Source organism: Oculina patagonica, chromosome 9, assembly GCF_052425735.1.
Source record: "Oculina patagonica isolate OP01 chromosome 9, crgOcupat, whole genome shotgun sequence".
Lineage (NCBI taxonomy): Eukaryota > Metazoa > Cnidaria > Anthozoa > Scleractinia > Oculinidae > Oculina > Oculina patagonica.
This window is the reverse complement of record NC_135766.1, coordinates 15277588-15304717: the sequence shown is the minus strand read 5'-3', so window position 1 is coordinate 15304717 and position 27130 is coordinate 15277588. Positions and strand designations below refer to the sequence as shown.

At 37.5% G+C, this 27130-nt stretch overlaps 2 protein-coding genes across 8 annotated transcripts in view; both read left to right on the top strand.

Moving 5' to 3' along the window:
* LOC144666800 (WD repeat-containing protein 35-like) overlaps positions 1-4798 on the top strand; it is a 30985-nt gene extending 26187 nt beyond the window's left edge. For all 3 annotated transcript variants that reach the window (XM_078528204.1, XM_078528202.1, XM_078528203.1), the window contains 6 exons: positions 1054-1143; positions 1643-1711; positions 2140-2244; positions 2452-2537; positions 3055-3123; positions 3516-4798. In XM_078528204.1, coding sequence (XP_078384330.1) covers positions 1054-1143; positions 1643-1711; positions 2140-2244; positions 2452-2537; positions 3055-3123; positions 3516-3681 — 585 coding nt within the window. In that variant the 3' untranslated portion in view covers positions 3682-4798. The remainder of the gene's footprint in view (positions 1-1053; positions 1144-1642; positions 1712-2139; positions 2245-2451; positions 2538-3054; positions 3124-3515) is intronic.
* A 5661-nt stretch (positions 4799-10459) lies between these two features.
* On the top strand, positions 10460-22255 carry LOC144665572 (uncharacterized). Of its 5 annotated transcripts, none has more exons than XM_078526826.1 (3): positions 10460-10511; positions 17837-17962; positions 20401-22255. In XM_078526826.1, the coding sequence occupies exons 2-3, from the start codon at positions 17857-17859 to the stop codon at positions 21804-21806; spliced, it is 1512 nt and encodes a 503-aa protein (XP_078382952.1). In that variant the 5' UTR covers positions 10460-10511; positions 17837-17856; the 3' UTR covers positions 21807-22255. The 5 variants fall into 5 exon arrangements, with proteins under 5 accessions (XP_078382952.1, XP_078382951.1, XP_078382950.1 ...); XM_078526825.1 differs by lacking the exon at positions 10460-10511 and adding an exon at positions 13351-13449; XM_078526824.1 differs by lacking the exon at positions 10460-10511 and adding an exon at positions 13984-14079.
* Positions 22256-27130: the final 4875 nt, after the last annotated feature.

Genomic DNA, 27130 nt, shown 5'->3' with positions numbered 1-27130 from the left:
TCGGCTGATAGTTGGCGAGGGGCGAAGCCCCTAGTCAACTATCAAAAAGCCGGTAGAAACCGAGAGCGAGCCGTCTAATTGTGTTAGCATAACCCACTTACCGATCTATTAAACACAAAATATAGCTAGAGTTGATTTATTGAAGGTTTTGATTGATAAAATTCAGCGAAGAATAAGCGCGCGCTCTGAGAGCCTTCTACGGATCGATAGTAGGCACCTGTTTAGCCAATCAGATTGCGCGATTACCAATAGTAGGTCAGTGTGGTTATGCTAATTTTGCATAAGGTCTGCTTACCTTTAGACTACTCAGCTTAATCGTTTCTATTTTGTGCATTTTCTTACAGGGTGTTTATTTTGAGGTAATGTTAGTACAGTGGCAGGTAGAACTAGATCTAGTTAGATAGGTTACGGTTAGTTTATAAGTAAAGTAAGTAAAAAAAAATGGCAGGAGAAAAGACTAGCTAGAATCTGTAAGCTAATGACCACACTTGATATGAAATCAGTTTCAGATTGCATGAATCTTCAAACACGTTGCTTCCTTAAATAGAAAAAAAGCCTAATGTCTGCATATAAATTTTTGTCAATGGAATTTTTAATAAGATTTAAATTTTAATTCACATTCTTCATTAAAGCCGTATAAAAAACCCCGAAGGCATATGGGGTATGTTATGATAATTTGCCTAGATGGTAAACTAAAGTATATATTCCCGCGGACAAACTGACATATGAAATCTGGAAACGCGGCTACACGATAACCAGTTCATATCCATGCTTTAAATTTCATATCGATTTGCAAAATGCTTTGCAAGATATCTTGAACGTACCAACTGTGGATATTATAAAGACCAAATTTAGCAAAGTTTTTTTGACATAAGGAAAATCTGCCAGCTGTGTATTTCTAGGGATCAAACCGTCATAAAGGCCATCGCTTGCTGGTCCATGAATGCATTTTAAGGCCTACAGTGTCTGAAGCATTATAAGGAACTACTGGAACTGCAAAAGCAAGATGATATTCCTTACTAGATAACTCACAGTGTGTTTATCTTTAACCAGGCGACGTCTGCCTTGGCTGGCTTGCTGGAAGAGGATGCTATTGCTACAGATGAGAGTAAAATCATCGACAATGCCTGGAGAGGAGCCGAGGTAATCTCAACATAAAATTAAATCAATTTTTTGATGTGCCGTAATTTCCTTCAAATCATAGAAAACCTCGAAATAATACTGTACTAATGAAGAATTATACCGAAGAAACAAGGGTGATGAAAACTTGGAAAGAATAAAATGGATTACGAGCAACTACAAAAAAATTAGAACTATTATTTGTCACGAAAACACAGTACTTGCAAATCGTTGCTTACAATATGCCACATTAGCTATTTACTTGCAACATAACATACAGTGCATTGTCTTGCAAAAAGTTTTAGCACATTAAATTACGATAATGCAAATGCAAAAATAAATCAACAAGCTAATAACAGATATTAAAACACCTAATCGTACATTTTTAACTATTTTTAAACTACCTAACTATTTTTTATTCCTTTCAGTACTAGAATACTCGTATTTAGCTTTCTACGGAATTGCCTATACTTATTTTATTAAAGTTTTATCGAGATTTAAATAGTTTATGTCCTTTTCGCAGGCGTATCACTTCTTTCTATTGGCACAAAGACAAATGTACGAAGGAGCCATCGATGCTGCGATGAAAACGGTGAGGTTTAAAACGTAATCCTTTAAGGTAGTAAAACTGCAATGGAATTAATACCTTATTTTTGCTTTCTTTCGCGGGATTTAGTTTCGCAACTTAAATTTCGCGATGTGGCAGAAAAATCGTGTTGAAAGGAACTTATTTTCGTGGAGATTTCAAATTTAGCAAATACCGATCCACATTAACAAATGTGTAGTTTCGGTATCGGCGCTACAGATTTTAGGGTTTTATTTTACAGTGATATAAAATAGAACCTTAACAAAATAAAACGGATCTTTAATTTCGCGATTTTTGGAAACGCGAAAATCGCAAAATTAAGTCCCGCGAAATTAAGTAACAATAAGTTAGCAGTTTCTTGATAAGAATGATAGTATGTTATATTAATAGTACAGTTATATTATTTCTCTTACCGGATATCTTGTTCTCCCCAGGCCCTGCGCTTGAGTGATTACGAGGACGTCCTGGTTCCAGTCTGCATTCACTCTCTTCTTGCACTTGTCAGCTGTGCCAACAGAGCTTTTGGGACTTGCTCCAAGGTAAAAATCTTTTTCTTCACCAGTCTCATTAAGAATGATCTGAAACCATCTTGTATTTTGATTTCGTCAAATTATAACAAAGTCCATAGGAAAGGTTCCTTTTTAGCGCAGAATGCACTTTTTTGATGATTTGGTGGGCTGTCGCCTGCTAATCCCCTAAAGCGCTATGGTGTAAACTTTGATAATTGATTAATTAATTTCTTACAGGCCTTTATAAAGTTGGAGTCTATTGAAAGTCTGAGCCAAGAACAGAAGAGGGCTTACGAAGAACTGGCCTTAGAAATATTTACAAAGTAAGTAACGCCGGACTGAAATCCGGAGGTCCGTGTTTCAAGTCTCGTTCTGACCACTGCCTGAAGCCGTTGTTTCACGGGATCCGAGTTCAACTAATGAGCCACACTTGTAAATAGCTTACTGGTTCGCCTTCTCCCAGTTGAGATTTTTAGCCTTGTTAGGTTTAATTTGTTTTATTAGTTTGTAATGTTCGAATGCTTAAATTCTGATTTCATGCATTTGGAGTGTGCGAACAAATAAACAAACATTTTCAATTGAGTCGTGCACACGTATACTGCCAGTTCATTTTCGTTTCGACAACTAATTCGCCGCTATGGTGGACCCGGTAAAAGAACTAGAAACTTTTAAACAAAATGCAAGCTACCTTGTGGCTATACAAGTTGACGATCTGCTGTTCAGTTTTGTAGTTAAATTAGCTCGAGTTCACACTTATTTATTGCGCACCCAAGCCTTTAAAATCGTCTCTTTCTCTTTTTCAATATTAACCTTTCTTTTTGTTTAACACCTTTTCTCAAGGCATTCTCCTAAAGATTCTCGCGGCAACAAGGCGGAGTGTACCAGCTGTGAAACCGTGATTCCTGATTGGTAAATTTCTCTCTTTCTATTTATCGATAAGTGGCCTAAAGAAAGGCCGGGTGCAAGGCTTCAAAGCACCATTAAGCTAATCCAGGATTATGTTTTGTTTTTCAACTTTTCATTAAGGTTTTCTGCTTATAGCTTTTGTCCTTAAATTTTGTCGTCGACTTATCTCCAACTCCACAAAACAAAGGCAATAAAAATGCAGTTATTGCAAGAGAATCTGAACCCTCGATCAGGTTTTAATCCTGCTTTAGTGTTACTTGGCTTCTGAACAACCCGTTCCAGGGCTTCGGAGGCTACCTTCCAACCCACTTTGGAGCCTGTTTAATGTAATAATAACAGTAGTAGTTCTAGTTTAACATAGATTCACTGAATAACATTTCTCTTTTCCTCTCTAGGAGCCAAGTCTGTCCAAACTGTGACACCAAGTTCCCAACATGCATTGTGACCGGTCGTCCGTTGATGGACTATCAGTTCTGGATGTGCGGCACTTGTAAACACCGAGCCTACGAACAGGAGATTAACACACTTAACCACTGCCCACTTTGCCATGCGCCCATCTGATTCCGCGTTAAACTTCTTACTAATCTTAATTCCAGATGTCTAACGGTCTGGCACGCAGATTAGGATCTGGATGTAAGCTTTTTTGTTCTACTTCTAACGCTTTAAAGGGAGAAGAATTTTTAAAATCTCGACACTCAAAAATCCACTTATCAATATCTTATTTCTCTTCATAAACAAGTTGGTGAGAACTGGTCGTGAGAATTGAAGAGAATTGAGTACGCCGTTTTTGAGTTGCCTTTTGCGTCAAAGCGAGTCCTCAGGTAAAACTTTCGTTATGAAAATGAGATTAAATGTGATTTGCATGTAAATATACTTGCAGGTATAACTCATTTTCATATGAATGGTTTTAAACACGGAGATTCGTTAATTTTGACACAGTTGGCCTATTCTAATAATGTTTTACAAAAATTCTCTCAAATTGAAGTGTAAAATGCATGGAGACCGCGAGGAGAGAGTGGACTTTTACTGTTCGACGTAATAAATCAATTGGTAGTTTCAGTTTAAGGTCCCCTTGCTCCTTTTTTTCTTTTTCACAAATGGTCAAAGAAAATGGATTCTTCCAAACACATTGCTTTCTGCAACTTTCCTGCTAACAAGTTAGTTACTGTATACCAAACGTCCATAGTGCATCGAATAAGGTTTTCAATATGTGTTTACAGTGTCGGTAATGAAAGAAGCAAGCTCTGTTGTATTTATAGGGGAACTTTCAAGCGTGAAATTCTCTTATTTATCGTAAAACACTGAAGTTCTTGGTGAAAGTCGTTTTGGGCTTAGAGTAGTTCCCACTTAGTGTAAATATAGATTTCACTGTCCACTGAAATAAAGAAATAAGTTCATCATCCGAAAGGTATTGTTCCCGTCCAGTCAGAAAGAGACGCCGAACACTCGTGAGTTTTCCAGGAGTTATCGGATCAATATGGCATGACGTCACGTGGACGCGCAATCTGACAAACTACATTTGTACTTTCGACTGTTTAGGAGCTTGTGACGTAGATAGCGTGACGTCAGTTTGCCTCGTATTGGACGCGAATTTTAATTCCCTCTGTAAAACCTTTGTTCAATAAGTGACACAAAACGAGATGTTAGTCTTGTACAAAATAAAGTTAGTGTTAATGTATGTATAATGGCGGTGGTTTTATTTGCGTGTGTACATTGCTAATCTGTATTCATTAGTAACCTTGAATATCAATAACATTGTTTTTGCCTCAACTCAATCTGTTTATAAAGGTTGATTTACAACAAAGAAGATGCCCAAGCTCATTTCCCCAAGAAAGTAAATGCCATGCTTGCGTACGAAGCGAAGGATTGACAAAATCCACGTCGATTGAATAGATCTCAACATAGCTTATGACATTTTAAGGAATGAGTGAAAAAATTATAAAGCATTCATGTTTGAAGTCACGAACGTGTCAAAAAAAATCCAGAGACAATTTGTCGGTTGTAAACATCTCAACACTAATTTAACCGTACAAAATAGCAGAGTCTTTGCCGTGTTAGAAAACCCAAAAAAAATTGCAACAGAGAATTGTCAGAGAATATTGTTTTGCATTGCAAGTAAAAAAACGAACCTTGTAACACTCTTGAATATTAACGCGCGTGCCTCGGGCATAAATAGCAAGAATTATTAGTCCAGTGATAGAGGTACGCCAATTATTTTTTGCATCCAGCTCTGTGCCGTGTGTTTTTTCTTCCTTTTTTAAGCCCACCATACACAGGAACACCAAAAGAAACAACAGATGAGGAAATCCACAGATAGCTCCCCTCTCTGTGCTGTGTACACCATTTCTTCATCTTCATCTTGTGAATTGCGTTCCGTGCCCACACTCTCTTGGCGAAAATCCTTTCGTTTCGACATGAAATAACGATTCTTCGGCAAGTGTCAGTTTGGTGAATGCAGCAAAAACTCCTTCCTTGTTTTCAATTCACAAAGCTTCTTGTTTGGTTGAAATCGATGCACAACTGCCTCAAAATAATAAGTTTTTTTTAATTTCGTTGCAGCGAGAGGCAAGCTTAGTAAAAACGAATCGGCGCCAGAAGCGTACCTGCTGTTATCAGATGCATTGTCACGCACTTTTCCAAAGTAAACATAATGAGATCGTTCATCTCCAATAACCGGGCCAATAAGCGCTTTATTGGCGAATGCACTTGTAAAACAGGTCGATATTAAATCTTTTGTCATGGTAATAGGATGGCCAAACGCTTCGCTACAATAATTGTATTCATGAACGGGTGCCAGTCGATTCAACTTAAAGAAATACAAACCGCTACAGCAGTTGGGGAAACTAGTGCCAGTTGACATCACTTTACCGAGAAGTGACTGAGCCCGCGGTTTTCGTCCCAAAAGTTGCTAAGCAAGATGACGTACGCGAAATTGTTTTCGGAGTGCTCGTAAGCGCTCGCGCAAGTTTTGGATTGAATGAAATAATTCGGAAATTGTTCGAGTGCTTGAACGAAGATTTGCCTAAACCGGCACTTATTCCCCCGAGTGACAAAGTGACTATGCAAAGTAAGCACTTCGTACGTTAGTTCCGTAATCGCAAAACATTACTTTTTCATTGAAGACATAAACATTGCGGAAACAGAACAAAACAAACTACTTACTGGGAGTTCACATTAACAATAATCTTATTTAACCGAACATATCAGCGAATAATGCATAAACAATGGCCACGAAGTCGGAGTACATACTACTTTCTCGCCCTCGGAACTAAGCTACTACTAGGAGCTACTACTATAAAACTTTTATTTTGCCTCATTTAACATACTGCCACTTAATATGACGCGGCATTTCTGTAAATCGTCGAACAAAAGGAAGCTTGAGTGAGTACAAGAGCGTGCACAAAGAGCAATACAGCGTAGGGAGATTGGACGAAGATTTCTAAGTCCTAACAGTTTTTCATATTTTTCAGAGTGGCATCTATAACTCTGAATAATATGAAGAACTGTTAGGACTAGTCATATTTGTCACCGCAGTGTGTTTTTTATTTTTACTGGAATGAATCAATGACCTAAAATATCAAATGATAACAAAGATGCAACAACATTTCTCTGAAACCAATGTGCTACTTGCAAAATCGTGCTTAATCCTGGCCTTTGGCTTAAATTTGGCTTTCCTCTTAAATGCTTTCATCTCTTGGAAAGTAATTGTTTAAACAGCGAACTTGACACAACAAAGAGCATCTTATTTTACCGAAAATAATTAAACACACGACCGACCCTTTGAAAACACTTTTGAAATGGAGCTCTAACTTTGACGCGTGAGGTAGACTAAACTCAGTGAAACTCTTGTGTTTTAGCATTATAAAGCACTTTACTTCGCTTTACGCTCGCCGTACTAAGAAAAAAGATTGCTTGTGGTTTAGAACAGAGCAGCGAGTTTGATATTCTTCGCTCAACTAAATGTGTCGATTGAGCGATTTCAAAGAAGTCGGCCTTAATTTTCGCTTGATTCAAATATATAAAATGTTCACTAAATCTTGGCAAAAATATGACACCAAATTTTGTTACCGCTAAAAACAGTAACCAAGAGACCTTTCAGGACGAAATGTCTCACAATAGACCATTAGATGAAAGCGCCCTCATCCGTAAAATACTATTCCTTAGCACAAAAGCAATTATTATTCCGAGTGAGCCGAGAGGAACATACAGAATAAACAACCGCTGTGAAAGCGAAGAACAAACAAAAAATTACGTACATAATCTGTAGATTGATTATTGATTTTTTTTTTACGTTCAGCAAGAAGTTACCGGAAAGGACAGCATTAAGTGGTCTTACAAAGTAACGCAGCTGAATTCGCAAAAGCGGGAAATTTTGGCGGGAAATGCCAGGGAAGCCGCGTTGTTGTCGAGTTGCAATTGGCTGACAGCGGTGATTCAGCTGCTTGACTGAAAACAGGTGATTGTAACCTCAAATCACTTTGAAGTTTCAATTTTCCAACGACACTTTACACTTTCACTATATGTATTTATTTAGTGAACTATTTTTGACTGTGGCTAAAATTCTACAAAAGAACTCTCAACTTAGAGTTCGTGACATTTTCAGGGTTTTCAATTATTCACGAATCGCTGAGTTTCAATTTACATAAGAAGGAGGCCTTTTCTTCAGCGAATGAGGCGAGCTGCATAAACAAAGGCACTACTAACGTCGACATTGAATGTGTCATAAACAGTTAATTGATGAAATAACGGGCAATGAAATAACTAAATATCTAGGTGAAGAAAGATTGTAGATTTAGAAATAAAAAAGACGGAATCCTTTTTTTCTAGTTGTATGGGTTTATATGCAATTGCCTGGCAAAAATAAGCTTTTAGCACGAAAGGTTACCATGGTAATTTATTTTCACCACGTGCTATTGTTTTCATAGCCTTTTATCGTGCGTATTTCCCTTTACAAAACAGGCTTTTACCGATCATTATTAGCACACAGTTTAAAATATTGAACACCATATTGAGAACTATTCGACGGTATCTCGAGTAAGCTGGCTTTTCCCGAAAAGGTAAGGCTTTTAATGTTTGATTGCTCTTTGTAAGATGAAGTCTTGCTGTATAAAATTCAAGTTTGGTTAAATCACAAAAAAGAAATATATTCGTCAAATATATATTCAAGGTGGTATGAATAATAACATTGCTTGGTGCGTCATTTCAACTCGGTTATTGAAGAGTCCTACTTGAACATACTCAAGAAATCTTATCGATAGATAAATCAATTTTTATCGCCCACATCTCTTAACACTGAAGTTCAGTTTTCAATTGATCACAAAAGCGAAAGGAAATGTTAAATTATACAGAAACGTATCAAATTAGTTACAGTTCCTTGATATCACACCTGCTCAGTAAATATAGTGCAAGTAAATAACAATTCGCGTGCCCCATTTGAAAATATTGCTCGGAAAAAAGACTTGGGTATGTTCGATAACCGATGTGAAGTTGAGTTCTGAAGCAGGCAGCATTAACATATTTAATTTTAGTTGCAGAGGTTTTTCTCATTGTTAAAGTATTTCACCTTAAGGGCGAAGAAAAATCATTATGCGATATTTGACATGTGTATACAAAATTTCAAATCCTTTCGTTCTAGAGAGATATTTTTAAAAACTAAGAATATGAATCGCAGAGGTACTTAGAATTTATGCAGCAAGGAAAACTCAACTGCAAACAACGATGCAATAATGAAAGTGGCACGGCCTTAGATATTCCAAGTTAAAATTTATATCGCCTCATTCGCCAATGGTCATTCGACTTAAAATTTACTTTTCCTCATAGTGCTTTTTATTTGTTTACGCTGGAGGCTTAAAACTTGTACCATACTTGTTATTATCAAAATACTCCTCTTATTTAGCAGATGGAATAACTCGTTTTTTGTTAATGGAAAAGATATATGCATTGAGAGGCCCTCCTATGGGTCCCAATGAAGTGTGTGCTGAAATTCCGATTATTCCTGCTTAAAGACAAAATTTCGTTAGACGAATTAAAAATACACTTGCAATAATTGTTTATTGAGCCGTAGCCGAGTTTTCTCATAATCTAACTGTTAGAGGAGGAAAATGTGCTAAACTACGGCGCGGCCAATAATGATTTTTTTAACCGTTGTATGGAGCTACAGTTATCGTGCACTAATAGTGAGGCTTATTCAGAAAACGATTCTCCGTCGGCTAGCCACATCAAAGAAAATCAAACAACTGCTAATGACTCTTAAGTAAACTCGTACTTTGAGTATTCAGGTCATTTGTTCAACGGTTGGCTGCTGGGTGATCCGCAATCTACTTCTGACTAATATTCTCAGTGTCTCGTTCGATAAATTTGTTTTTGTTTTATTTTCAAGCATTAAAATGTACTAAATGTCAAACTTTCTATGATTGCCACACTTTTCATTCAAAGTTAGTCAGAAACTGACTCGAAACTGAAATTTTGGTCTCAATATATAACGTGCTTGATCAAGGAAGTTGCCACTATATATAAATAAATAAATGGTAAAGTCTGTGTCCGAGACAAGTGGCCCATACAGCCGGAGCTTAACTTGGTTTCCACAGCATTAAGCGACTGGGAGTATTGCTGCTGCCCCTGGATGGGATGCTAGTCTATCGCAGGGTTACCCCCCAGCAGTAAATTCGCCGGTACCCATTTATACACCTGGGTGGAGAGAGGCACTGTGAGAGTAAAGTGTCTTGCCCAAAAACACAACGCACCGCCTCGGCCGCCCGGGCCGTCGACTAGGAATCAAGCACGCTAACCATTAGGCCACCGCGCCTCCCATATATAAATTAAAGCCACTAAATATTGGCAAACTCACATATCTATATTTTGTTGCCGCATAAAAAAGACCTTTTCTTTTTCCATTATTACTTTTTGTTGATGATAGCTTCGAATATCGAAGACTGAATATTATTAGAACGAAAGAAGTGCCACTATATATTTTTAAAAATTCGCATAATCTTGAGAAAATCATTTTTCTAAATTACGCTGTGCTTAAAATATTAACCAAAGGACATTTTCGCACAATGTTTCATTATTAGATGCAAGCTTTGCCATTCGAATAATACTATTCAGCAGTGACATAAAAGTAATTATAATTCCAACTGAGAGAGAAAACCAAACGGCATAAACAATAACTATAGAACACAGAGCAAACATAAAATCACAATTACAGTAATTTATACATTCATGTTTTTTATGTGCAACAAGTAACCAAAAAGAACAAGGTTAAGTGGTCTTACAAAGTGACGCAGCTGAATTCGCAAAAGCGGGAAATTTTAGCGGGAAATGACAGCGAAGACGCGTTGTTGTCGAGTTGCAATTGGCTGACAGCGGTGATTCAGCTGCTTGACTGAGAACAGGTGATTGTAACTTCAAAAGAAGACTTCAAATCACTTTAAAGGCTTCAAGTTTTCCACATCACTTTATACTTTCGATTTTCGCATTTTTCACTGTAAAAGCAAACTATTTTTGCCGGTTGCTAAAACTCCACAAAAGCGCTCTTGGCTTAGAGTTCGTGACTTTTTCAGGGTTTTCAATTATTCACGAATCGCTGAGATGCAATTTACATAAGTAGGAGGCCTTTTCTTCAGCGAATGAGGCGAGATGCATAAACAAAGGCACTACTAACGTCGACATTGAATGTGTCATAAACAGTTAATTGATGAAATAAGAGGCAATGAAATAACGAGATATCTAGGTGAAGAAAGATTGTAGATTTAGAAATAAAAAAGACGGAATCCTTTTTTCTCTAGTTGTATGGGTTTATATGCAATTGCTCGGCAAAAATAAGCTTTTAGCACGGAAGGTTTCCATGGTAATTTATTTTCACCACGTGCTATTGTTATCATAGCCTTTTATCGTGCGTATTTCCCTTTACAAAACAGGCTTTTACCGATCATTATTAGCACACAGTTTAAAATATTGAATACCACCTTGAAAGAGTTATTCCGCATTTTCTCAAGTTAGCTGACTTTTCCCGAGAGGTAAGGCTTTTTATGTTTGATTACTTTTTGTTAGATGATGTCTTGCTGTATAAAATTCAAGTTTGGTTAAACCACAAAAAAGAAATATATTCGTGAAATATATATTCAAGGTGGTATGAATAATAACATTGCTTGGTGTGTCATTTCAATTCGGTTATTGAAGAGTCCTATTTGAACATACTCAAGAAATCTTATCGATAGATAAATCAATTTGTATCGCTCACATCTCTTAACACTGAAGTTCAGTTTTCAATTGATCACACAAGCGACAGGAAATGTTAAATTATACAGAAACGTAGCAAATTAGTTACAGTTCCTTGATATCTCACCTGCTCAGTAAATATAGTGCAAGTAAATAACAATTCGCGTGCCCCATTTGAAAATATTGCTCGGAAAAAGACTTGGGTATGTTCGATAACCGAAGTCAAATTGACTCTAAAACAGCAACATTTACTAATATAATTTTTTGTTTTCCTCATTCTTCAAGTATTTCACCTCAAGTGCAAAAAAAATTATTATGCGATATTTGACATGTGCATACAAAATTTAAAATCCTTTCGTTCTAGAGAGATATGTTTAAAATAATAAGAATATGAATCGAAGTGATACTTAGAATCTATGCAGCAAGCGACATTGAGGAAAACTCAACTGCAAACAACGACGTTATAATGAAAGTTTGCACTGCTTTAAATATTCCAAGTTAAAATTTCTATCGCCTGATTCTTCGTTGGTTGTTTGACTTAAAATTTTCTTTTCTTCACAAAGTGCTTTTTATTTGTTTACGCTGGAGGCTTAAAACTTGTACCATACTTGTTATTATCAAAATGCTCCTCTTATTAAGCAGATGGAATAACTCGTTTTTTGTTAATGGAAAAGATATATGCATTGAGAGGCCCTCCTATGGGTCCCAATGAAGTGTGTGCTGAAATTCCGATTATTCCTGCTTAAAGACAAAGTTTCGTTAGATGAATTAAAAATACACTTGCAAAAATTGTTTAAAAAGCCGTAGCCGAGTGTTTCTCCCTAGCTGTTAGAGAAAGAAAATTTTGCTTAACTACGGCGCGGCCAATAATGATTTTGTATCCTTTATATGGGTCTACAGTTATCGTGACTAATAGTGAGGCTTCTTCAGGAAACGAAGTTCCGTTGGCTAGCCTCGTCAAAGAAAACAATACAACTTCTAATAACTCTCCAGAAATCTTGTACTTTGAGTATTCAGGCCATTTGTTCAGCGGTTGGTCAGGGCGATCCGAAATCTACTTCTGACTAATATTTTCGGTGTCTCGTTCCATAAAATTGTTTTTGTTTTATTTCCAAGCATAAAAATGTACTAAATGTCAATTTTATTTATGATTGCTATACTTCTCATTCAAAGTTAGTCAGACACTGAGTCGGAACTGAAAGTTTGGTCTCAAAATATAACGTGCTTGATCAAGAAAGTTGCCTCTATAAATAAATAAATAAATGGTAAAGTCTGTGTCCGAGCCAAGTGGCCCATACAGCCGGAGCTTAACTTGGTTTCCACAGCATTAAGCGACTGGAAGTATTGCTGCTCCCCCTGGATGGGATGCTAGTCCATTCCAGGGTTTCCCCCAGCAGTAAATTCGCCGGTACCCATTTATACACCTGGGTGGAGAGAGGCACTGTGAGAGTAAAGTGTCTTGCCCAAAAACACAACGCACCGCCTCGGCGCCCCCGTCAAGCACGCTAACCATTAGGCCACCGCGCCTCCAATATATAAATTAAAGCCACTAAATATTGGCAAAATCACATATCTATATTTTGTTGCCGCATAAAAAAGACCTTTTTTCATTATTACTTTTTGTTGACGATAGCTTCGAATATCGAAGACTGAGTATTATTAGAACGAAAGAACTGCCACTAGATATTTTTAAAAATTCGCATAATCTTGAGAAAATCATTTTTCTAAATTTCGCTGTGCTTAAAATATCAACCGAAGGACCTTTTTCGCACAATGTTTCATTATTACTGAGATGCAAGCTTTGCCATTCGAATAATAATTTTCAGCAGTGACATAAAAGTAATTATAATTCCAACTGAGAGAGAAAACCAAACGTCATAAACAATAACTATAGAACACAGAGCAAACATAAAATCACAATTACAGTAATTTATACATTCATGTTTTTATGTGCAACAAGTAACCAAAAAGAACAAGGTGAAGTGGTCTTACAAAGTAACGCAGCTGAATTCGCAAAAGCGGGAAATTTTGGCGGGAAATGACAGGGACGCCGCGTTGTTGTCGAGTTGCAATTGGCTGACAGCAGTGATTCAGCTGCTTGACTGAGAACAGGTGATTGTAACTTCAAAAGAAAACTTCAAATCACTTTGAAGCCTTCAAGTTTCCCACGACACTTTATACTTTCGATTTTCGTATTTATCACTGAAAAAGCAAACTATTTTTGCCGGCTGCTAAAATTCTACAAAAGCGCTCTTGGCTTAGAGTTCGTGACTTTTTCAGGGTTTTCAATTATTCAAGAATCGCTGAGATGCAATTAACATATTAAAGTAGGAGGCCTTTTCTTCAGCGAATGAGGCGAGCTGCATAAACAAAGGCACTACTAACGTCGACATTGAATGTTTCATAAACAGTTAATTGATGAAATAAGGGGCAATGAAATAACTAGATTTCTAAGGGAAGACAGATTTACATAAAGAAAAAAAGAATCTGAGAAATATTTTTTTCCTCTCGTTTCATGGGTTTATATGCAATTGCCTGGCAAAAATAAGCTTTTAGCACGAAAGGTTACCATGGTAATTTATTTTCACCACGTGCTATTGTTATCATAGCCTTTTATCGTGCGTATTTCCCTTTACAAAACAGGCTTTTACCGATCATTATTAGCACACAGTTTAAAATATTGAATATCACATTGAAAGAGTTATTCCGCAGTTTCTCAAGTTAGCTGACTTTTCCCGAGAGGTAAGGCTAAAAAAGTTTGATTGCTCTTTGTAATATGAAGTCTTATTGTATAAAATCTAAGTTTTGTTAAACCAAAAAAAAATGAAATATATTCGTAAAATATATATTCAAGGTGGTATGAATAATAACATTGCTTGGCGCGTCATTTCAACTCGGTTATTGAAGAGTCCTATTTGAACATACTCAGGAAATCTTATCGATAGATAAATCAATTTTTATCGCTCACATCTCTTAACACTGAAGTTCAGTTTTCAATTGATCACAAAGGCGAAAGGAAATGTTAAATTATACAGAAACGTATCAAATTAGTTACAGTTCCTTGATATCACACCTGCTAGTAAATATAGTGCAAGTAAATAACATATTCGAAGGCCCCATTTGAAAATATGGCTCATGAAAATACTTGAATGGGTTTTCGGGTGTTCAGAAGCAGGCAATATATAGCAATATAGCGCTATTATTTTTTGGTAGAAAAATTTATTAGTGATTTTTCTCATTGTTCTAATATTTCACCTAAACGCAAAGAAAAATCATTATGTGATATCTGACATGTGCATACAAACTTTGAAACCCTTTTGTGCTAGAGATATATTTGAAATAACAAGAAGATGAATTAAAGCGACACACAGAATTTATGCCGCAAGCGTTGAGGAAAACCCAACTGAAAACAATGACACATAATTACGAATTTGCATTTTGCCCCAACGTGGCCATGCCTTAAATCTTGGGCAAGTTAGAATTTATATCGCCTCATTCGTCATAAGGTCTTCAACTTTGAAATTTACGGTTCTCACAAAGTCACTTTGGTTTTTATTTGTTTACACCAATGAAGAGTTAAAACTTGTACAAGACTTGTTATTATCAAAATACTCTTCTTATTGAGCAGATGGCCTAAGGTAAAGTTTTTGTTTTTGAATGCATGCATCGAGTAGCTCTCATACGTTGGAAGAAATGGATGGGCATGTCGAAATTCCCGGATTAGCGTGTGGTTATTTAAGGCAAATATGGATTTTTTAAAAAGTTGAATAAAACAACTTGGAAAATTTTGAAGTAAGCGTGTTCCTCATAACCTACGCTTGCTGCTGCATGAGAAATATTGAAAAAAATCCATGGTGTTTATTTGTATCCGCCATTTTGGTCTACAGCTATCGTCCAGTAACATGGCTTTATTAGAAAACGAAGCTCTGTCCGCTCGTTACATCAAAGAAAACTAAACAACTGCTTCTCATTCTCCAGAAATGTTCTACTCTGAGCATCCGGGCTTCTTGGTCAGCGGATCGTTACTTGGCGACCCACCATCCAATTCCATAGATTTACTACTGATTCTAGTTAACGCCATCTCGTTTGATAAATTTAATTTGTTCTTCTTCAATTTCCAAACATAAAAATATACTGAATTTTAAATTTCTCTCTGATTGTGACACATTGTATTTTAGTCAGCCAAAAACTGAAAATGTGGTCTTACAATGTAACGTGGTTGATTAATTACGTTATTCTCCTCAACTGTCCGCTTGCTATTGTATTAATTCTTGTAGGGAGAATTTCATGCTAATTTTGGAGAGCACTCCTTGTCAATGTTTTAACGCGAAACTTGCTTTCCGCTTCTATCGATTAAAGAAAAAAGGTTATTACAAATTAAAATCTTTTGTCAACTTTACTGGTATTATAAAAACAACATGTGTTTAGAGCGGCATAGGTCTTCATGATTAGGATAATATTTCAAAATCAAAGGAAATAAAGTGAATAATTACATTGTAAAATCTGCTTTAACAAATCAGAATTTAATTTTAAATTTTGCTCTCCTCAATGCACATGTATTGGGAACAGCAACACGAAATTAGCTTGGTTAAGTAAAATCAATAAATCACTTCATGTTTGCTCAAAGCCTTCGTTTCATGAGCGAAAGCTCTTTATGCAATTAAATGCATGAAACCGGTGCGTCACCAAAGGAAAGGAAATTGGCTAGAGAGGCTCTTTGAAAAGTTAACGCTCAGTCGCCCGCTAGTCTAGATTCCTTGTCTCATGTTGAAACGACGCCATGAAATCAGAAATGAAAATTAGTTCAATCGGGAAAAAAAATTAGTTCTTTGTTCAAAGAAGTTTAAGACAAGGTGTAAAAATACTGAATCATAATAAATTTTGCAACATAGAATCAAAGTTTTATTCAAAAATAAAATACTGAAAAGTATCGTGGAAATAAACACGTTCGACTCAATTCCCTTTATGATATTTATATTTTTTTTCATAAACGGCCTCGACGAGAAAAGCCCGTAAATGTTACATTTTAAGCCAATATACTTGTTGCATTGCGAATTTTAATTTGTCGCTCAGTGCAAATTATGACCTTGATAATTTTAGCTGTTACGGCTGAAACACCGCGCTCTCTATTGTAAAGAAATCGGTTCGAGCGTTCATAGGGTAACGAGAACGTCTTGATTTGAATTTCGTCAAAGCTGAGTAAACACAGGAGTGTTTTGCATGTATTATTTTCATGTAACCAAAGAAAGACAAATCACAATCGTATACTTGATCTTCTCAGAAGGTTGTGCTCTACACCGCTCTTAACCTGATATCAAGAATTATCAACCCCGCGAACAGGTCTTACAAGCGCGCGGTAAGTAAAAATTATGCGGTTTTGCCCAAAAAGATCACGTATTGATGACTTACAGAAGTTTTCTTTGCCGGTAAAAACGAGAATTTCAGTGTTTTCACAAGTAATAGCTACATCACCTTCATCAACTGTTCAACTCTTTGTTTAAGAAGACTTCCGATATTTTACCAAAGGTTGGCGAATTGAATTTAACTTAATTACGGTAACGCTCGGGAGTCTTAATAAAGGCCCTTTATGGCTTATAAATTCAATTTTGATTTCAGCAAAATCAAATACACTTAAGCAAGCGAGCCTTTCATGTTTTGGGAAGAGTAAAGGGTAGTTTACGAGCTAATTTTTATTATTATTATTTTTCAATTTCGAAGCGCAGATTTTTCGCCGGTAAAAGTGTGAAGTTCCCTGGGCGTCTTGGAGACTGGCTAATTCATATTTTTTCACAAAGAAATCAAATGAAAGAAAGAAAAAGTCGAACGTCTTTTCCTATACGTATATAAATAGCTAAGTAAATACTCCGCTACAGATCACAAAGCGCAAACCACGAGAAATAAAAAAACACAAGTCTCCGAAAGCTATTTCCAAGTAACCGACTCGTAGGCCAGAAGAATGTTCTTTCATTTAACGAAAAGTTGTAATTATGAAGTGTTCCGTCCGATTGTGATAATGAAAGAAAATTGTTAATTAAGGATAACCTTGCAATAAGTTACATGAATTAACGACTTCTCCTGTAAATGAAAGAGGTTTCTTTATTGTCTACAAATTGAAGTAAATGTGTTTAAACTCTTCCGCCAATCGTAGCGTTCGGGAAATTGATGTTATGTCAGCTGGGTTGAATCAATAAATAAAGCTTGACCAAACCTGGATCATTCGCTGTCGTAACCTTTTGAACCTCTTTGCGAGCACAGCGAAACAAAAAGCGCTCCTACAGGTTTTACGGTAAATAACAAACTGCAAAAGTCGGTTAGTATCAATCCGCTTTACAAGTTTTCGACTTAAACGCGAAATTACACGATCCAAAATCAAGAAAAACGACAAAATTTTCCGGGGAATCTTTTTTGGGAGAATAAATTTTAGTACAAATTTGTGCCAGACTCAAACACGCCACGTTGATTTATGAAAGTAAATAGCATTTGCTTTGCTCTTTTGCAGCTCAAGAAAGTTCTACAAAGATGCCACGGTCTTTTCTCATCAAGAAGAAACAGAACGCCAACATCCAAAAGAGGAAAAGCGAAATTCTGAGCCCCGCGATGCAATCTTCGCCACACAAGACCAAAGGTATATGCATGAAGATATAATCTTTTTTTTGTGATAGCTTTACGAATGGTCCGCTTAAGTTGGTCCATGATTAGAAGATAGATTGGCAGTAAAAACTCTTAATTTCCAACTGAATTAACTTAAAAGGTCAATTTTCCTTTTTTTATTGCCTTATAGTTATTTTATAGTGTCTACTCTGATGATTAGATTATTGATCAACTTAGACAGTTAAACTTGATAGTCAATGACTTTCTTCACTGTCGCTACTTGCTCGTTTGACGATATATCGATAGGGTCTGTCCATTTCATGAGTTCGAGTTCAATTAGAATTCGAGTTCGAGTTAAAAATCGAGTTCGAGTTGCTTGCGGTTAGCTCCACTCTGGTTTGCTTGCGGTTAGTTCCACCCCTATTTGCTTGCGGTTAGTTCCACTCCTATTCTTCGGTAAGCTTTCATTGGTGATAAGGGCGACACTATACGTGACCAACTGGGAAAATGTTACCCCATAACTCGAACTCGAAATTTCTAACTCGAACTCATAAATTCGATACACTCATATCGATAGTGTGTAGGGAAATAAACTATTGACTGTTCTTGCGGGAAATTAATGGTTTATGTTTCAAAAGAGTTATGTGCAGGCAACCACCGACACTTTTAAATGATGAAAGTAATTATACCCGCAGAGAGTATTAAATGACTGACAACACAGCACAGCACAACGTGGCATGGCTAATCCACCAACTGGCATTAATTATATTCAAAGGCGATTAAAATTAAGCTGCCCGATTGTAGGTGGTTATTGCATATTTAAGAAATAGAAAACATTATTCGTGTCTTTATTGAGTTTAGTATAAAAAAAAGTCAGCCGTGTTTTGATGGAAATTCTCGAATCTGATTGGTTCTTCCACTGTTTTCTATTTCAGACCACGATCGAAGGCGAGATGCTTTTCGGGACATTTTTCTCTGGGTTTTTGGCTTAAAAGAACATAAAATATAGCTGTCATAGCTCTGAAGTGCAAATTTAGAGTTTCTACTTGAAAATGGCACTCGCGCTCGTTTTCTATGCGATAGTAACTCGGCGATGCCTTGCTGACGATTCGGCAATCTGTTTGGTTATTTAAGGGCGGTCTAATTTTCGTTAGCATAACCACACTGACCTACTATTGGTAATCGCGCCTGTTGGCTACACAGGTGCCTACTTCGTCCGTAGGGCTCTCGGGCGCGCGCGTGTCTTCGCTGATTTTATCAATCAAAACCTTCAATAAATCAATTCTGCGATCTGGTTTAGATCGGTCGTGGGTTGCCCAGGGTCCCGGTTTCTCCGGCTGTGGCTCAGGGCTCCCCCCCCAACTATCAGCCGGTAGAATCTCGGCTGCCGTCTAATTGTTAAATAGTCTGCGCTAGGAGCGAGCGCAAGGAAAATCACCAAAATTACAAACCAAAACTATAAATAAACCACTTAAACTGAATTTAGTTGACTCTGGGCTTCGCCCCTCGCCGTCAGCCAATAAAAACCTCGAACTTATCGTCTAATTGGTAAATAAACAACTGACGCTCGTAGGCTAACTGTTAAATGAAATGGGTAGAAGTTTGCGAGAGTAAGAAATGATATTGGAATATGAACCGTAGTCAAAGAGAATTGTCATTTTTGATATATAAGAGCAATAAACGAGTGATTTTTCTTTTCTTTCCTCCCAGTATTCTTTAAAAGAGATTGAAAACATTTTCCGTGTTATCATCGAGTTAATAAAACCAGCTTTATACGCGCGTTTACTTATAGTTATTTTCTTAAGATGTAATTGGGGAAAATTGTAAAAGAAAGAAGACTACTACTTTCCCCACACGTGGACCGAACAAAATAGTTCAATAAAATTTTTATCATATTGGCATCCATTCTTAGAAAAAGCGCAGGACAATGTTAAGCACATTGATGCATTCCTCTTCAAGTCTCTCTACTAGAAGTTCAACCAAATTTGTCGATTAGACATAACTTTAAAGGTTTTTTTTCACACAGTGTGTAATAGAAAACATTTTTTCTTTTGAACAATGTTTCCAAAATAAAAGAACTCTGAAGAAATGTTAGGTGATTCTACATGCTAAATCGAATGAAATCCAATCCAAATCGAATGGAAACTCTAGACAATGATTTGTAACGATAGAAGAACTCAATGGAAGGCTCATCAAGTTCATAGCAGTTTTCAGTTTTCATCAAGTTCATAACGGTTTTCTCTAACACTTTATACACCCGAAACGTCTGTTTTTACAGTCTTAACAACCATTTATGGGACTTTTTGATATTTGCTTTTACAATATCATCATCAATACCTCATTTCAATATACCTTCTTGCAAGTGTCACGCATCTCGAATGATTTTTCCGTTCGCCTTTTATTGACAACAACCAACCTATCTCAAATGATTCTGTAATTATAACTGAGTCATATTTTTATTCATTTTAACAGAGGACGCACACCTTGAGAAGTCACTATGTAAAGGCGAAGAAGAAGCGATTGAAATCAAATTAAGTTCTTCCCAAGTACCATATATGGAGAACATGGGGTCGGAATCGAATCGCCTCAAGAGCTTTGAATTCGACCAATCACATGAAAGAATCCTCACTGCCAATCAGCGCGCTTCCCAGTACCACTCCGCGCCAATGACTGACAGTCGTGACTCCAGTGTAAAGAATTTTACAAGCGGGTGCTTTGATGACGTAAACCACATCCAGATGGACAGCTCTTTTATTCCGGTGGTTATCAAACAAGAAAAAAGTGATGAGGAAGATGGCGTACACAATGTAGTATTGGAAAGAAATGGCTGGCAAAGTCATTCCATGGAAGAACTTCTTCATGAATGCTTTAACAAGCAGTCCGAACACCATCATTCAGAGGCAAAGTGCAGTATGACCGATCACGAATCCACTTCAGGTCTGTTCTTCGAAGAAAACGGACAAGACGATTTTGAAGTATCTAATTTTCTTAAAGCAGACGACGTTCAGAGCGTTGTAAAGCAAGAGAAAACAATGGCAGATTACCCAAGGTATCCAACGCTTTCTCCTTCAAGCTCGGAGGAAGATTTTAAAAGCTTTTCACACAATAGTAATGATGGAGACAAAGAACCGGCGAGTTTGCAACAGAAGCCTGCCAAGACAAGTGGCTCGTCGAGCAAGAAATACCGCTACACCTGTGACGTGTGCGACAAGTCCTTCAGCCGCTCAAACACCTTAACCACTCACAAACGAATCCATACTGGCGACAAGCCGTTCATCTGCGAGCAGTGTGGCCGCGCCTTCCGACAGCCGGGTAACTTGACACGTCACCGCCTCACACACACCACCGTGAAACCGTACGTGTGCCTGCAGTGCAACAAGGCCTTCAACCGTGCGTCTAACTTGCACACTCATATGCGCACGCACACCAACTACAAGCCATTCGTTTGCGACTTCTGTGGAAAGGGATTCCATCAAAAAATCGACATGAAGATTCATCGCTACACCCACACAGGAGAGAAGCCTCACAAGTGTGACAAGTGTGGGCGGGGCTTCAAGCAGTTGACGCATTTGACGTATCACCTGAGAACCCATTCAGACATGCGCCTGTACCAATGTGAGTATTGCGGCAAAGGCTTCAATCAGAAAGGAAACTTGCAGGCTCACATCTATGGCCACACCGGCGAGCGACCTTTTAAATGTCAGATTTGTGGCAAAGGATTTACCCTGGCTTCCACGCTGAACACACACAAGAGAACGCATGCGCCTAAGAAGCCTTTCCAATGCCAGTTTTGTAACAAAGCATTTTATCAAAAGAACGCTCTAAAGACTCACTACATTGCGTCTCATCCGTACGCTAATGGCGTAAGTCTTTTGTAAGTTTACGTTTTGAAAGCGCCAGGACTTTTCTAACTTTTCTTTTGTTTAAAACAAATTCGATAAGGTAGACCAGGGCTAAACCTCGACAACCTCAAGTCGATTAATTGTGCAGTTCTCTGTTTAACACGTAAGTCTGTGGATGAGACCCTGGTGTGCGACCATTTAAATGATAGCTATTGAGAAGTACTTTCATGTGGTTCTGTAAATGGTGGTTCAAATTTTTAAATTTGAGGGGGAATCGTTTGATGCTATGTTGTATGAAGAAGTTCTTTGCTTTTTTTTTTGTTGTACAAAGGGAACTTACAAGTTTTAAGGCAGCTTTTTGTGTTATGCATGTTGAATTTTGTGCGACGTATGATCTTTCATCATTATTTTGGTCACGGTTGCAATTAATTGTTCGGTGCACAAAAATGAAAAGTGTAAAACAAATGGTATATTTCAATTAAACACTTTTTTCACTCAAAGCGCGTTATTTCTTCTTCCTTTTAATTTTATTTTACGAGTCATAAAATTAAATTAGCATTAATGTCACATTATACACATTTCAGTGACAGCGACTTGAATCAAAAAACAAACGGAAACATAATAAAATGAAGATGTATTTTTCAACAATGACACGCGCATGGGACAAAAAAAAAACCTGAGTCCCTGACGGGAATCGAACCCATGGCCTCCCAGATACCGGTTGGGCGCTCTAACCAACTGAGCTACGAGAGACTCGTGGTGAGCTGGGCCATTTACTAGGTTGATAAGTGACACGCGTCCTGCATATTGCTAGGATCAGCAATGTCGAAATCATCAAGTGTGCAGTAAATAATAATGATCGATGGTCAATTTTGAGCTCGGTAATAAATAATAAAGATGTATCTTTCAACAATGACACGAGCACGAGACAAAGAAAAAAATGGCCCAGCTCACCACGAGTCTCTCGCAGCTCAGTTGGTTAGAGCGCCCAACCGGTATCTGGGAGGCCATGGGTTCTATTCCCGTCGGGGACTCAAAATTTTTTCTTTGTCCCATGCTCGTGTCATTGTTGAAATATACATCTTTATTATTTATCACCGAGCTCAAAATTTACCATCTTTATTACTTACTAAACGGAAACATGTATTTAACTCCCAGAAACTCGCAATTTTCTCAGCCGACGGGGCCTCAACACGAGTTTTGTCTTTTGTAATATAAATTAAAAACGAAAATGTGGTACTGTATCAAGGTTCTTCAATCCACTACCGCTCGACGAAAGTTCTGGAACTGAGAGGATTACTGCATCTATAATGTTTTGAATTAATAGACTAAACCTTTTGAAGATCTGATAACTGTACCCCACCCCAGTGCATAGTAACAATGCATTCTGCGTTGCAGTCGAAGCAGTGTTAAATGAAAAGATAGTACCATAGTTTCTCGGTTATAAGTCTTATAAGGCGCACGGTTTTTTCGATGAAAATTTGTTTTTTGTTGGGAAGTTTTTGCCAAAATTGGGGTGCGTTTTATAGCCGATTATTTTCACCCAACAAAATCTTATGGCAGCCATTTTACCGGAACTTGCAGTGAAAACAAGAAAAATGAAAACACTTAGTGTTATGGACTTTTATAATATTTATAATATTTACATCTCTAGAACAAGAAACAGCAAGTTTCAATATAAAGTTTATTATTGCGTATCGACGATTTTGAGTTACTTAAAAACAACAATTTTTTGTATGCCTAAAAAAAATCTTTTGGAATAAAACTAAAATTTAACAGCAAAGATATAAAAACATACCTGACCTGGACTCTGACTACTTCTTCGACGTTAATTCTCACTAATAGTCCGGCGGCTTAGCTACTGAATTGTGCGATTTTTGATACAAGATCCAAACTTTGCAGGATTACAAACATTCACATACTAATCAATTCTTGATATAGTGCCAAAAAAGTGCACAATTCAACTAAAATTTCGAGCTAAGCCGCCGGACTATAAGTCTGTCAGCAGGTCAGGCTTGAAATTGTTTATTTTCCGCCTTCACCGTACATAGTTATAGATAGGCACCGCGATCAAAACCGAATAATAAACGAAAAATAACGAATCGTCTCCGAATTCGCCCGATGTCTGTATTGGCGTAATGTTATAACGTCGTGCGTGAAAGTTGAAAATGGTTCCTGAACGTTGTCGAAAAATTTCGATTATAAGTCCTAGCATATTTTGTTCAAAATGCGTTTTTAGTTGGCGTTTCAGGCCTTTAAGCTGTTGGGCTTACTTTTGGACAAAATTTTGCCTTTCAACAAAGTTTCAAAGCCATTTTGCGCGTCATGAATATTAGATTCATAACAGAGTACCTCACGAAAACAAACGGTTTTACTGCCAAAATGAAATGGAAAAAAATCACGGCAGGATTTCCCCTCCCTATAAAGTACGCAAGGTGCAGCCTTAACTTTCTTGCCAAACAACCTTGCAATAAGCGAATAAAAGCATTGATTTGCAGGTTATATAGAGCTTGCACGGTTAGTTGTCTTTCATTACCACTGCCACTGTCGTTTTCGCTATACAGTCGAAGCGGACACCCTTGGGACGGGAAAAAAGTGTCCGTAACTGGAGCTGGCCGCTTACGAGAATGGTTCTCATAAGCGGCCACTAGAGGTGTAGGGAATAGATGGCCGCTTACAGGAGCTTGCGCAGCTAACAATAACCGGACGGACTTGGATGACGACAAAACAAACACAGAAATATTGTACTGTAATTACTGTAAAATCAAAAGAACGGCGATGTGCGGTGAGTCGATTGATAAAAACAAGATACAGAGGTTTTTATAGGATTTTCTTTGGGGTGTCCGCTTGCGGGAGCTTTAAAACAAAGAAAAAGTCTAAATCGTAATCTGTGAAAGTGTCCGCGGCTGCTTACGAGAATGTTAAAATACAGAGTTTGTATGGGAATTAAAACGGGGTTTCAAACTAGGCGGCCGTAAGTAGAGCTGTCCGCTTACAAGAGTGTCCGTTAAGAGAGCTTCGACTGTAGTCTAAACATTTTATGGATAATTAATTCAAATATAAGTGCAGATTCTGACTAAAGGAAAGTTGTTTTTTAACAGTTTTGGGGTGGTACAATAATCAGAACGTTTCCATTTTCTTCCAGTTCCGCTTTTGACTCCGTTGCTCGTGATCCAGTGAAAGTCAGATTGTCGGATTTGGAAGCAAAAGCGGAAAGACGAACCAATCACAATGCTAGTTCCCACGCCACTTAGGAAGTAAAGGGTTAAGTCCTCTCAACAGAACTGTCATCTCCGCTCATCAATCAAAATAAACAAAACTTCTGATCGATCAGCTACGACTTAGTTCTGATGCAGCAGTTGCCTATAAATTCATGAATTTGTTCAATTCAATGCAACGCAAAACAGATGCAAAAATACTGCAGTATGTTAAAGGAGTTTGCAACAAAGTGCTAGACGATTTTCTTAAAGTCTTAAAGAGGTTAAAAATGTTGTTCCTCAAATGTTCTTTATATCCTAATGTAAACTCCACATTCCAACGCGTTAGAAACGATTATATTTTTAAATCACACGGAGGAAACCTTTTTCTCCCTTATGCAGCCCCCTTCCAAAAGTGAAAGCGACTAAGGAAAGACACGGATACCCAGTTATTTTATTTTTATTACATTAGCAAAATAAAGCTATAAAGCGCTGCGTGTTCAAAAAGAAGCGACCTTTGGCCCTGACGAAAATATTTCTTTAGCAACGGAATAACAATTGATTAGTTTGATAATGCCAGTCCACTAAAGAGTTCCGGTTTTTGTCACATGAATCACTGATTTACTTAGCTGAATTGAAGGTCATTCAAGTTCGGAAATATTTAATATTGACAGGTTTTTTTTAGCAAGTCCGCTTTTATTGAAATCCCAGGGGGATGAGGTGGGGGGGGGGGTGACGGATGGGGGTACTCGGGATTTCAAGTGACGGGGATGATCAAAGGATTTTCGGGGTTTGAAATTTTCGATTCTGAGAGTTTTTGGGGTAGGAGGATTTGGATGTGTTTGGGTAATAACAACAATCTGAAGATTCGTGGTAGTGCCTTGGCTGCGCCTTGGGTTATGTTGGAAGCCCTAGGGATTTTTTTTGGGTCTTGAGTTTTGCCCCCATTCGATCATTTCCGTCACTTGAAATCCCGAGTACCCCCCCCCCCCCCGGGATTGAAATAGCAAAGTGTTATCCATCGGGATTTAACGGAGAAAATGAATAGAACGGATTTAGCCAACAGAATCAATCCTAGTTTTTACTAGGGGCATAAGCACAAGGGCAAAGTCATGGACGATCATAACTGAGCTCAAGAAAAATGAACAATTAATTTTGTTCCTCATGCTTATTCTTATTCCTTGTGAAAACAGCATAAGAAGAATGAATGTGTTCGCTCAAAAAGAGCGAAAGAAAGAAAAAAGAAAGAAAAAAATCATGACATATGTAGTTTAAGTTTGTTCAGTTTTTTTTTTTTCATTTAAACGCAAATTCTTGTCTCTTGATCTTGCAATTTTTTCTTTTCCTTCCTTGTTCCCCGTTAATAAATTCAACTGTTCCCAAAAAGTTTTCGCGGCAAGTAGAAACACTGAGGTAAATATCCCTGATGAGTTTTTTGGCAGAGACGAAACATGGGTCATTCAGACTAGCCACAAAAATAAAATTAGTTCTACTTTGCTTATAAAACCTTTGTTAAGAAACATTGACACACAACTGGGAAAAAGAAGAACACAAACTTTGGTTTGCTGTTGAATTGGCGACGTGACACAGGATAAACAAGATTAAGGGGGGAACCCCCTTTCTGGCTTAGCCTTTCCAATGAATGATAGCCATGTAAATAATAACTTCTTGCATAATAAGTTCTTAGCCATTTTATTTCGCTTCGCTGGTCGTTCGTGGAATGCTAACCTTGAAGCATACGACAAGAACACGTAAAAGCATCCTTGGCTTGAATTTAAAGTGCTAGAGAAAAGATTCCACAAAACACTCTATAAAAGAATGCAGGTAAGCCTAAATGTGCTACGTAACCTTATGCGTCACGAATTCATGCGGATTTAGCCCGGTTATCAAAATTGTCCCTAGCTCTTTAGATGCAGACCCTTGGCGACGCTTTCGATTTTCGTCTTATAGCAACGAAACGTTTTAACTTTTCAGTTCTAGTAGGGCTGATTCTTTCAATTAATGTAATTAATGTTGACCCGTGTCTACATATAGATCACAACGTGCCGTTTTAATATCGATCGCGCGCTCTTTCTCTTGTGTTTAAAGAGAGAGAGAGAGAGAGAGAGAGAGAGACTTAAACAGTCTACGTTGTTCGACTTTTGATCTATGTGAGGATCGTTA